General features: G+C 43.5%; 1 protein-coding gene across 2 annotated transcripts in view; it reads right to left on the bottom strand.

Annotated features, from left to right (window-relative positions):
* LOC134657275 (phosphatidylinositol 4-kinase alpha) overlaps positions 1–12,994 on the bottom strand; it is a 71,725-nt gene that overhangs the window by 29,879 nt on the left and 28,852 nt on the right. The window contains exons 13-25 of one of the 2 annotated variants that reach the window (XM_063512856.1): positions 12,093–12,303; positions 11,249–11,360; positions 8,707–8,980; positions 7,565–7,666; positions 6,954–7,155; positions 6,432–6,569; positions 5,916–6,020; positions 5,209–5,400; positions 3,726–3,933; positions 2,999–3,199; positions 1,867–1,999; positions 1,377–1,451; positions 720–952 (exon numbers count right to left, since the gene is read on the bottom strand). In XM_063512856.1, coding sequence (XP_063368926.1) covers positions 720–952; positions 1,377–1,451; positions 1,867–1,999; positions 2,999–3,199; positions 3,726–3,933; positions 5,209–5,400; positions 5,916–6,020; positions 6,432–6,569; positions 6,954–7,155; positions 7,565–7,666; positions 8,707–8,980; positions 11,249–11,360; positions 12,093–12,303 — 2,186 coding nt within the window. The remainder of the gene's footprint in view (positions 1–719; positions 953–1,376; positions 1,452–1,866; positions 2,000–2,998; positions 3,200–3,725; positions 3,934–5,208; positions 5,401–5,915; positions 6,021–6,431; positions 6,570–6,953; positions 7,156–7,564; positions 7,667–8,706; positions 8,981–11,248; positions 11,361–12,092; positions 12,304–12,994) is intronic. The other variant, XM_063512855.1, reaches the window with a different exon arrangement.

Here is a 12,994-nt window from a genome sequence, read left to right as displayed (position 1 = left end):
ATCTGACCAATGTTGTCTATGTACTCTAAATATAATGACGGTCCAGGCGAGCGGCGGAGTGGACCTACCGTACAGGGTAGTGTTGGAGTGGGAAAACTAGTTTTTTGTCTTTCTTACTCTAACGTTATTTAGCTAAAGTGCGAGTGGAATAGCGTGTAGCGGAGCTACTACATGGTCAATTTAAATCTCTTCGACGAAGCCGGGATAATTAAGATCGAACTTCACTTCAGGTAAGTTCGTTTGATCATCTAAATATATACAAGTTAAGTTAGTTTAAACTACTTTAAACTAATAAATCGCAATTCTAAAAGTTGGAGCGAAAATTTTCCGACAACTTTTTTCAAGTTCCCGCCAAAGAATCTGTCCTCTCTCAAAGCACAGGACGTTTTGCTGGGACACTGCAGGCCGCGACAGAAGTAATCTAGGCACGCGCTGTATACGCGCTCTCTTAAGATGTTTCGGGCGAGAGAGCGGGATAGAAAGTCACCTTGAAAGTGAGAAACACTCACCAATATCACTGCTTTTCAAATACTTCTTATCGGAATGCATCAGCTGCCAAAACTTGATGAGCGATATAATGTCCTCTCTAAAGCACAGGACGTTTTGCTGGGACACTGCAGACCGCGACAGAAGTAGTCTAGACACGCGCTGTATACGCGCTCTCTTAAGATGTTTCGGGCGAGAGAGCGGGATAGAAAGTCACCTTGAAAGTGAGAAACACTCACCAATATCACTGCTTTTCAAATACTTCTTATCGGAATGCATCAGCTGCCAAAACTTGATGAGCGATATAATGTCCTCTCTCAAAGCACAGGACGTTTTGCTGGGACACTGCAGACCGCGACAGAAGTAGTCTAGACACGCGCTGTATACGCGCTCTCTTAAGATGTTTCGGGCGAGAGAGCGGGGTAGAATGTCGCCTTGTAGGAGTGATAGGCCACAGGATAATAGTCTGTAAAGTGTAAAGAACAGATGTTTAGAGTTAGTTTCCTTTCAATGCTTTTATTTAGATACACAATTAAGACTTCTACTTCTAACAAATTGTCTCAGTGAAGCAATAGACGTATGGCGTTATTCATACACGCGTTACTGGCCTGAATAAGCTATGAATCGTTTATCTTTATCTGTCATTTTGACTTGTATTTGTAAAAAAAGGATAAAACATAATTTAACTAAATTACTTCCTAGTTAAATTATTTTACTACCCCAATAGCACTCATTCTTAGAGGTCAGATGAACTCAGATGAAACTGTGACGTAAAGATTAGCAGCCCCTTTTTACGCAAAAAGACAAAGACACTATCGAACAAGATATTAGATAACGAAGTTCAAATTGAGACTCTAAAAGTGAGCGATAAGATTCAAATTGCAACTTACTTGAACCTGACACCCACGGCTTCCACGTGTCTGTTTATATTGTCCCGAACATCTCCAACGGCCAATGGCAACGATCTGAAAAGTGTTTTATAACATAATTTTTTAAAAACAGAAATAACCTTTCCTTAAATATTAAGTTTCCAAAATATCCGACAACTTTTTGGAAACTTTCCGCAACTTACACATGATGTACTCTTAGTGTAAGGCCTGAGTGGACGCTCGAAGCGGAGCGTTCGGCGGGGCGTGCAGCGTGGCGCCGGGCTCACGCGTGATGTGAGCAGCGTGCACTAAGGCCGCTCCTATACGCTTGCATTTGTTTAACATGCACGCCGCACGCCCCGCCCCGCTGCACGCCCAACTCGAGCGTCCACTCAGGTGATAAAAAGCCAAATGGCATTTTTGAGCGTAACATTAGACGGCTCTGAAACTGACTAATTTTAGGACCAGTCCTTGAGTAGCCAACCACGCTTCTACTCAGAATTGTACTAACCTATGGAGCATGCTGGCAAGCATCTCGACCTTCTCGTGGCTATTGTACTTGGCAGTTTCTGCCAGCTCGCAGAAGTACCGCACCCACACTGCGTGCGGCGCCACGAACGGTGGTCGAGGTTCTAGTTTGGACCCTGTAAAAACAGACTCTGGTAAATAGTAAATAGCATTTCGCACAATAAGCTCCAAAGAAACACATTGGCGTCCGCTTTGGAGGTCCCAGGCTGTGACTAAAAAAACAATAGGTAATTATTCTGCAAATAGGCTCTGAAAGTTGTTTACAAAGAATTGTATTAATGACAAGACAAAAGAGTTCGTACTTAAGGAAATACAAATGGAAAATGCAGAAATTACACGCAAGCAGTCTACAGAATTGTAGCCCCGCGACGTTAGATTACTTCGCTCTAAATTCCTTAGGCTTCGTCCTGAGTTGTCACATTGGCAATCGCGGGTAGACGTTGATATGACGATGAGCATACCCTCATTGGTGGCTAGTGAGCAGCTCCAGCTCCGGCCGCGCCGTGGCCAGCCACTGCCACTCTACTATCAAAGTCAGTAGTGTACAGTATAGAACATACCCTCATAGGCAGCCAGCGGGCTGGTCTCCTCAGTTTGCGGAGAGAACAGCCCCATGCGGCGGTCGACGGTGCACTGCCACGCGGCGAACATTTCCTGCAGCAGCCGCAGCTCCAGCTCCGGCCGGGCCGTGGCCAGCCACTGCCACTCTACTGTTGAAGTCAGTAGTGTACAGTATAGAACATACCCTCATAGGCAGCCAGCGGGCTGGTCTCCTCAGTTTGCGGTGAGAACAGCCCCATGCGGCGGTCGACGGTGCACTGCCACGCGGCGAACATTTCCTGCAGCAGCCGCAGCTCCAGCTCCGGCCGGGCCGTGGCCAGCCACTGCCACTCTACTGTTGAAGTCAGTAGTGTACAGTATAGAACATACCCTCATAGGCAGCCAGCGGGCTGGTCTCCTCAGTTTGCGGAGAGAACAGCCCCATGCGGCGGTCGACGGTGCACTGCCACGCTGCGAACATTTCCTGCAGGAGCCGCAGCTCCAGCTCCGGCCGGGCCGTGGCCAGCCACTGCCACTCTACTGTTGAAGTCAGTAGTGTACAGTATAGAACATACCCTCATAGGCAGCCAGCGGGCTGGTCTCCTCAGTTTGCGGAGAGAACAGCCCCATGCGGCGGTCGACGGTGCACTGCCACGCTGCGAACATTTCCTGCAGGAGCCGCAGCTCCAGCTCCGGCCGGGCCGTGGCCAGCCACTGCCAGCACTCCACGGCGGAGGTCACGGCGTCTTCGGTGAATATGTCCACTTGGGACCATGCTGCAATACAATAGTATTTTGTACAATCATGATATAATGGAGAGTTTTCAGTCGAGTACCGTGTTAAGACCACGAGGCTTGCTGAGTGGCCTTATTGGGTACGATATTGAAAAGCTTAATTATAACACTATTGTATAAAATACTTTTTTCTACGAGAATATTTTTGATACACATTTATTGCCGCATTTTTTACGAAGAGAGCTTCACTCCGGCTCGGTCAATTACAAGTGAAGCTGCATCAATGTCCGCTGAAATCATCCTACACCTATATTTATCGCAAGTTACAGCTTTACTGTGTTTTCTTGCTGGAGTTTTGAAACAAAACTTGCTTTTGCAAGTCACACTCGAGCCCATAAACTTAGGTCCTTGGGTCCTAGGGTAGGGTAGGAACCATACATATAAATTGGGTAGTCAGCTAATTCCTAATACGAACAAGTGCTGTGCAAAGAATGTCCGCCTGCGATCAATAATTTACTACTGATGCCTTAAAGTAAGTTTTTATTAAGCAACTTTAGAATTAACTCACCCACTGAATGTAACAGCGCGCGTGCAGTACCATCCTGCGTGGCGTGATGTCGCGCGTGTACCAGCAGCGCTGTAGCACGCCACAGTGCCGCACGATGCGCTGTCTCGCTCTCGCTGCTACATGCGTCTTTCAGTGCGGTGTGGAGGCGAGCGCCCACGCGCCATAAGGCAGCTTCGCCGCCGCCTTCCGCTGCCACGGCTCCGGCCACCTAGAACCAAAAAAAACAACGGGTTGCACTCAGGGAGAGCCGGCAGAAGTGAAAACTCAATGACTAGTGCAAAATGCACTATGTATAATTGAGGTTAACGCCATCTCGCGTTATTTCGTCGCATTACTTGAAACCCCTAAGCACATCACTGTTGAGTTATATTAATACCAGTTAGAGCGAAACTCACTAGATGGCATTTAAATCAATAAATAAAAAGTGCCCCCTCAAAAAGTGCACAGCGCCGCTAAAGTTTCACTTCAAAAATATTTGTGTTACAAAAAGTAGTGCTATGTTGCTCGTCTTTCCCTAAAAGGTGCAAGAGTGAGATGAAATGACAATGAAGTGTTTATGTGCATTGTCACAAGGTTCTTCAAAAATTCTCAAAGGGCAGGCTACGCTAAGTGACAAAGGTTTTAATGTTGCATATTGTATTCGGCAGTGAATAGCACTAAGGCGTACCGAAGAGAAACTTATAAATGACACGGTCGCCATGTAAGAACAGCGGGATTATTCCGGAGTAGTTGCATCACCTACTTGACACTTCAATAGCATACCGGGAGCTCTGCGATACTACAGCAAGCAATGCCATACACGATGGCAATGCAGGCACGGTCGCCATGTGAGGATGTACTTACTTCACCGGCATATCGACTCCTCTGTGACACTACGGCGAGTAATGCCGCTGAATCCTGCATAACACAGTAGGGACGCTTCTCTATAGCGGCACGGGATAGAGGGGCTGATGGGCAGTTGAAATCAGACCCGCCGCGTCTAGTAACACTTCGGTCGCTAGGGCTAGTCCTATGTGGTGACAATGAAGGCAGGGTCGCCATGTGAGGATGTACTTACTTCACCGGCATATCGACTCCTCTGTGACACTACGGCGAGTAATGCCGCTGAATCCTGCGTAACACAGTAGGGACGCTTCTCTATAGCGGCACGGGATAGAGGGGCTGATGGGCAGTTGAAATCAGTCCCGCCGCGTCTAGTAACTCCGGTCGCTAGGGCTAGTCCTACGTGGTGCCAATGAAAGCAGGGTCGCCATGTAAAGATGTACTTACTTCACCGGCGTACCGGCTTCTCTGTGACACTACAGCGAGCAATGCCGCTGAATCCTGCGTAACACAGTAGGGACGCTTCTCTAGAGCGGCACGGGATAAAAGGGCCGATGGGCAGTTGAAATCAGACCCGCCGCGTCTAGTAACACTTCGGTCGCTAGGGCTAGTCCTATGTGGTGACAATGAAGGCAGGGTCGCCATGTGAGGATGTACTTACTTCACCGGCATATCGACTCCTCTGTGACACCACAGCGAGCAATGCCGCTGAATCCTGCGTGACACAGGAGGGACGCTTGTCTAGAGCGGCACGGGATAGAGGGGCCGATGCGCGGTTGAGTCCCGCCGCACCTAAGAGTGCCCCAGTCGCGAGCGCCAGCCCTACGTGGTGCCACAGCGTTGAGTTCGGGACCTGAAACAACGGTACATTAGTGAGCGGGAATTCGTATCGAGATTATTTGATAAACAGCTATGCGTGAACTAGGATAGGATGGTTTTTTAGCGACATAAATAGCTGAGAATCTGTCATCCAAATAAGTTTTTCAAGGGATGTAAATGTGTAACTTTTCCAACTATAGCCCTATTTAAAAAGCGTTAAGGTTAGTTAAGGGTGTAGTTTATAAGTACAGAAGATCTCAAGTGATTAGTCACGTGATGGTTTTCTAGTAAAAGGTAGTATAATATTTTTCAAATTCGAAGGGTAGGCACCTGTCATCTTCATATAATTTATAACCTAAAAAGGCAAAAATCTCGCAAAATTGTATTGAAATTACAGGTGTCATCATACCCTTCAAGTTTGAAAAACATTATACATAGTTGCATATTGAAATACAAATCAGTTTTCAGCAGTCAAACATTCAACTACATTGTACTCAAAACCATCCAATAAAGGTAGACCACTAATTTCAGAATCAACGAGCCAATCACCTGATTCAGGTACTCCTGAAGATGCGAGCGTGTGGACTGCGGCGCCCATTTCATCGCCTCCTGAACTATGCCGTGGCAGCGATCGGCGAAATCTTTCACTATTCCCTGAAAATGAAGCATTTATGAGGTCGATTTAATAAAAAAATATAAATTGCCGAAACACCTGATTAACGACACATTTTTCAACAACAACAGTCTGTCCTGATTGGGGTATACCTCCAAGCCAGGAATCGGAACCGGTTTTTTGCAAAAACTTCGAAATAACCATATTTTTCAAATTATGTAATACTCGACACACACACATACAGTTGTAACGACTTCGTATTATTAGATTGCCCAATTAGAAATGATATAATTAGCAAAGAACGAAAAAATACCGTTTTCGTTCCCATACAAAAAATACCGGTATCCGATCCCTGCTCCAAGCTGAAGCTATGCAGGATTATGCAGTATGTCCAACATGGACCAGAGAAACTGACAAGAAACAAGTTATACTAAAACGTCCCGTGGACTTACCTCTCTACCTTCCAAGGTATCCTGTAGCTGCAGAGTGAAGTCAGTGCCAGGCACCTTGAGCAGCGGCGTCTCCTCATTGGGGTCTAACTCCAAGCTGTAGCTCAGGACTTGCAGGATGTCCAACATGGACCAGAGGACCTGGACAAAGATTTTGAATAAACAGCTACACAATTTTGAGCGGTTTTTAAAGGACTCTTGGGGAATATTCCCAAGGACAACCACTACACGTACATGTTCTCAAAATTTTATTTTAGTTGTGTTTTAAACCTATATTCAGATATAGGTTTAAACCAGAACTAGTTCCGTGAAAAGTAGCCGCCATTTTGAAATGCTTAGTAAATGGTCCGATTGATTCTTATTAAGAGGACTCTCGACGGATGTCGGTTTAAGTACACACTGGTCCATACACAGGTAAAAGTTAAAATAAAAAGAGATTAAGACGCCTTATTCCTCACGCAGTGCTTATCGTAGACTTGCAAGGAATGTAAACTTAACTGTTAAGTAGCAGCAAGACTGACTTACCCTACAGTTCCACAGCAGATGCGGGAATCTATCCACAAGTCCGGCCAACCACTTGTCGGCAACCCGCCGTATCTGCTTATGTATGTGGTTGAAGTTGACCAGTAGGAACTGAGCGTGGCTCTCGAGCTCGCGCTCTCGAGACTCGTCCTTCACCTTCTCTGACATCACGTCCAGGAATTTGAGGAATACTTTGTCGCCGACACTGTGAAACATAATTTGATAGATTCAGCATGCTGGAACAGAAGACCCCCGCCATACCTCGCCTACCTAGACACACAGCCTATCTAACAGCCTATCTAGCCTATTTAGGCTGGAAATTAGACGATTCCGACAGTTGATTTAACATTTTAAAAATGTTAAATTCATAAAATTAATAATAAAATATAAAAATTGTCATGAAAAAAATCATGAATAGGGTCATCCATTAATTACATCACATAAAGTTTCGATTTTTAGACCCCGCCCCCTTCCCCCCTTGTCACACTTTTTCATAGGAAAAAGGTATATCTAATAATACGCACTGTCACACTTGGCATGACCCCCCCTCCCCTTGTTGCTGTGACCGAATTTGTGGTTGAACCCATATTATTTAGATGCTGTGGTCAACATACCTGGCGACGCATTGCCACATCATACTCTTGTCCTTTTGCAGGGCTATGTCGCTCAGATACTCGATGATCGGCTGTAGACTGGGCTCCGGAGAGTTGGTCACCCTACAAGTGATACAGAATAATATGGTTACAATTAACCATAACGACTGGATGGGTTGGTTGGTGGAATTAGTCAATGGATGGAATGTTCGTAGTTTGATTCTCTTTTGTATCAAGTTATTTGATAATGCAATGACATGATTTAAAATAATCATCAGGTTCCATTGCATACTTTCCTAAGTTAACTAGGTTTTTCTACGTTACTTTAAATCGACTAGTTACTTTAACGTCTCAGAAAGTAAACATTGATGCTTAATCCTTGCAACACAATGCATTCCAACATGTTAGTTACACACACGTCTTGTAGATGGTCGAGACAGTTGACAATCTGTACCCATAACTCCTGTCGTTCGATTATCGGTCATGAAGGCATTTGTAACTAGTAGAATCTACCCGTGACCATAGAGAAAAAAATACATAGATTGCTCACTCACTATTTTAATAGTCGTCCTCTAGCATCGAGTAGCGGAATTATCAGTACTGCTACTTGACAATAGATCGGCATCAGCATCGACCGGAAAGTCTAATGCTCAACAACATAAGACTTTCGGTGCTACATCTATTGTCAAGTAGCAGTAGGTACTGATAATTCCGCTACTCGATGCTAGATGTCGACTGTGAAAATAATAGTCTTTTTGGTACCAAAACTGATGTATGGAGTGAGCACTCTTGTCTTACTATATTTCTCTATGCCGTGACTGACCTTAAAGTCTCCAACCAATAAACGCTTAGAAGATACATGCACGGCGCGAACGTAAGTTTGCCAACTATCACCGATACATCTTGCGGATGGTCCAAAAGGTTCAAGATATACGTCTTCAGCCCCTGAACAACATCAATACAACACACCAGTAGAATCTACCCCTGACTTACCTCAAAGTTTCAAGCCAGTACACACTGAGAAGATACATGCACGGTGCGAACGTAAGTTTGCCAACTATCACCGATACATCTTGCGGATGGTCCAACAGGTTCAGGATCTGCGTCTTCAGCCCCTGAACCACATCGATACAACTCACCAGTAGAATCTACCCCTTACTTACCTCAAAGTTTCAAGCCAGTACACACTGAGTAGATACATGCACGGCGCGAACGTAAGTTTGCCGACTATCACCGATACATCTTGCGGATGGTCCAAAAGGTTCAGGATCTGCGTCTTCAACTCCTGAAGCTCTGTCACTGATACAGAATCGTTTCTGACAGCTGAAGTGTACTGAAGCTCGCGCAGGTCGGACCGGAGTGAAGTTTGTGAGACCAAGCAGGGAGATTTTACTGCTATCTCTTTTACACCGGCGTACCATTCTTGCGGCCATAACCCTGAAGATTAATAAGTATTACTTTATTGGTTGTTTTTGAGAGTTTGACAGTGATTATTCACAGCTGTTTTATAAAAAAAGTGCTATCCACATTATAAAAAATATTGTTTATTTATTCTCATCCGGAGTATTATTTTGACTAACAGTTCGTTTTTTTTAGCATTAGAAAGAACTTGAAAGAAGGTAAGCGATTTTGACATGTCTTTTAATTGAAAAACACTTTTTAAAAATCAATAACTATTACTCATGAAAGCAGAAAACTATAAAAGATCGTATTAGATTCATAATTGTTAAATATTTACCGTAACTTATTTTTAAAATGTGTTTTTCAATTAAAAGACACATCAAGATTGTTTACCTTATTTCTAATGCTAAAAAAAACGAACTATATACCTGTACAAAAAATACGTACTGCTAATGCTATTGAATAATCACTATTGGATTTATGTAATTTTATCATTTAATTGGTATATCAGTTTGTATAATGGATATTATTTTATTTCAAGGGGTCTTCAAAAAGTAAAACTTCAAGACTCGATAAGATTTCTACAAGTACTTTTACACAATCAATGGTGTTTGAAATTTTGACTATTATTAATTTGGATGAAATGGAAATGGGACATTCACGGAAAAGAAAATAACTCGGTTATATCACGACGTCATGAAACTGCGATATAACTATATCACCCGCAAAAAGGGTACAAGCTACGAATTTTCGGAAATAAAAGTCTAACATTGCACTATGATTTACCTAAAAAGCACACTCTGAAATAATACGCACACTACGTAATATCGTTTTAACGGTTACATTATTTATTGTTAATATACAACCATTCTTGAAATGTGATGCCATAGTTAGAACTTTAACTGTGAAAGTGGTGTGTGCGTTAAAAGTACACGCATACTCGTTTTGAACGCTAATAAATCAAGTTGTATAACTTAATCCAATCCTCACATGGCGACCTAGCCGGTGTGAGTAACAACTCACAATTCTCGGAAGATAACATACATATTACATATCTCGTCTTTTTAGCACAAAAGTAATTAGAAGTAGTGCGAGTCACATCACACGTCACTGGATTCGCTTGCGTTCGTGTTGCCAGCCTTTAATTTTTTAGATTGATCAATAACTATCACACCACATTTGTTTTGTTCACAACTAGTCAGAACGCAAAACCATAAAAACCAAACACACGTAACGGTCTAAAAGCCGGTGTACTCACGCTTGCGCATGGCTACAGCGTCGCCGGGAGAAGAGAACACGTTAATGTCTAGTAAGGTCAGATACAGTTCAAAAATAAGACAGAGCGACAACATATCAAGTTTTTGCCATTGTTACTGTGTTTTTTTGTAAGAATTTCGTCGCCAATGATACCGGCGGTCAATGCCAATGTGCAATCGGGACAGCAATATAATTATGCACGAGCGATACTCATCGGAAATGGCGTGTAAATGTACGAAATTCTTCGTGTTTAGGGTCCTTACTATGTATGTATTATAACTGAATATTACAAGATTATAATTAGGTACCAGACATTTAAACATAGCTAAGAACCACCGCAAGTTTCCGCTTTGGAGCTACAATGCCATATACAGACATTGGCGTCAAACATAAAACACCCCTCTTTGAGCGTCGGTGGTTAAAAAGGGGGTTGTACTTAAATACTTACTACGGAATCATAAAACAACAGTTCTATAAAAGAAATAAAATCTTGTCAGGCTTGAAATCAAATTCACCTACCAATTCTGTGCTGGTAAGGAACATCCAATTTTATGATTCGCAAAAATAATAATACTGTCTTTATAGCTACGTCCGCACAGACAGCCGGCTTGCCTATCGTCTAGAGTCTAGCGAGTAACCTAGCGAGTAGGTTAGTAAAATAAACATCTATAAACTTCGCGACCGGCCGCAGTGCGCGCTTGGCGCTTAATCAGAAATCGGAAATCAGAAAATATTTATTTGCATTGATACAGTATGGGGATGTTACAATATATGTTGTATCATGTACCTAGCTTGCATGCAACTAGTCGCTTAGCGTGTATCGAAGTAAACAAACGTGTTTGTTTTTTTCTGCTACGTCCGCACAGATTGCAAGCCTAGTGCTTTAATAGACGCTAAGCAAGCCTCATGTCATGTCTGTGCGGATGTAATCTGTGAGAATCAAAAGTCAAAGCGAAGTTTTTTTCATGGCAAAAATTTGAAACGCTGCCAACCAAAAGTAAATAGTCAAAGATAGCGAATCGTATGAACAATAAAAGCAATATTTACGTGATTCTGCCGCGGTGAATCCCATCACTACGCAGTAGAGCCAATAGTCGCGGAAGAGCTTGTGTAGACGGGGCTTCGGATTCTTTATGGGGGGCAGTCTCTTCACTAATACCTGTGAAAAATACTTAGCATGAATAACAATGGGGCCAAAGTTAATTTGTCAATAAAATCACGCTCCACAGCGGTGAGATGATGCGTATTGACTGGGCTTATGGATTTATAATGATTGATTCTTCAGATTTTTTACAGCGTCTTGTATTTTGCTGAGCGTCATATGCCCCACGGGCCAGGTATTACTTATAGGTAAATCGCATTAATCATTTATTCTCGGACGGTAACTCGTAAAGGATATATTATGACTCGTCGACGTAAGCTGCCGCTCCGTTGATAGCAGCAGCTGACTTTTAATGAGGCTTCAATGTTAAATCTCCCTTAATCACTGTATTACCTAATACCCAGTATGTACTTATTAATAAAAATCTGTCCCACTTAAATATATGATGTAACTGCTAGATACAAAGTTCAAATTCCTTCAACTAGCTGCTATTACAGATAAGAACACATGGTTGACTGCCCTGCCTGAGCTCTTGAGCACAGGTGCAAGCGAGCGGTGTGGCAAGCCACTTAAATATGGTTTCTAACTACTGTACACATGGTTCAAATTACTGACCGCTATGACAGGTATGAGCACACAAAGGTTCCCCGCGCTGCCTGAGTTCTTTAGCACGGGTGCAGGGGATCTGTCCGTAGCGCGCTCCCCGCCCAACCCCAGTTGCACGAACAGCTCAACCCTATCACTTAAATATGGTTTCTAACTACTGAACACAAGGTTCAAATTACTGACCGCTATGACAGGTATGAGCACACCAAGGTTCCCCGCGCTGCCTGAGCTCTTTAGCACGGGTGCAGGCGATCGGTCCGTAGCGCGCTCGCCACCCAACCCCAGTTGCACGAACAGTTCGAGTAGACGAGTGAGCAGCTCGAGACGGGCGCTCGTGCCGCGAACGTTCGCCGCGATGTTCGCTAGCGCGTTGAGGACGGCACCGGAGACGTGTCTGCGGGCAAATGGGAACTCATCATTACTGTTATATACCTAGTTCAAGAAGAAGCAAAGTGTTGACACCCTAGCTTGCAGGTTCCAATCTAACCCAGCTGGTACCAACATTCCACAAAGAGGGCTATGTTTGTCATCCAAATATCGGCTTCATAGCTTTATCAGAAGTACCATTTTGCTTGTGAATGTTACCAATCGGTTTTCGGCGTAGGAAAACATTGGCATGAACCCTCATTCTACATGACCCCGATTTCAAAGCGGACGGAATCACGGGCAAACGCTTGTTATTAATAAAATAAATTGTGTAAATATAATTAATTCGCAATTCTCGTTATTTCTGCATTTTTTTGCATTGATAACGATTAGATATCGTTAATTTAATTAATATATGTATGTGCTAATAAAGTGAGAATGTTTTGACATTAATAAAATCAATTTAGTCGCGTACGCACGACGCACATTCACCATGGGCCTCCTACAACCAAAATGTTTTTTGGCTGTTGCGGCATTTCTTCAAGTCGTATATGGCTCAGGTAATTAGTAATATGGGGTATTTTAAGGGTCACGTGAACCTGGCCGCCGCCATACAATCCAAGTTACGCAAAATAACTTAAAATTGACTTGAACATTCTTAAAGTAACATACAGGGTGGCTAGAAAATAAATGCATTCCCGCTGCCAGGGAGGTTTTGG

The sequence above is a fragment of the Cydia amplana genome, chromosome 19, assembly GCF_948474715.1.
Source record: "Cydia amplana chromosome 19, ilCydAmpl1.1, whole genome shotgun sequence".
Taxonomy (NCBI): domain Eukaryota; kingdom Metazoa; phylum Arthropoda; class Insecta; order Lepidoptera; family Tortricidae; genus Cydia; species Cydia amplana.
This window is presented reverse-complemented; position numbering and strand designations above follow the sequence as displayed.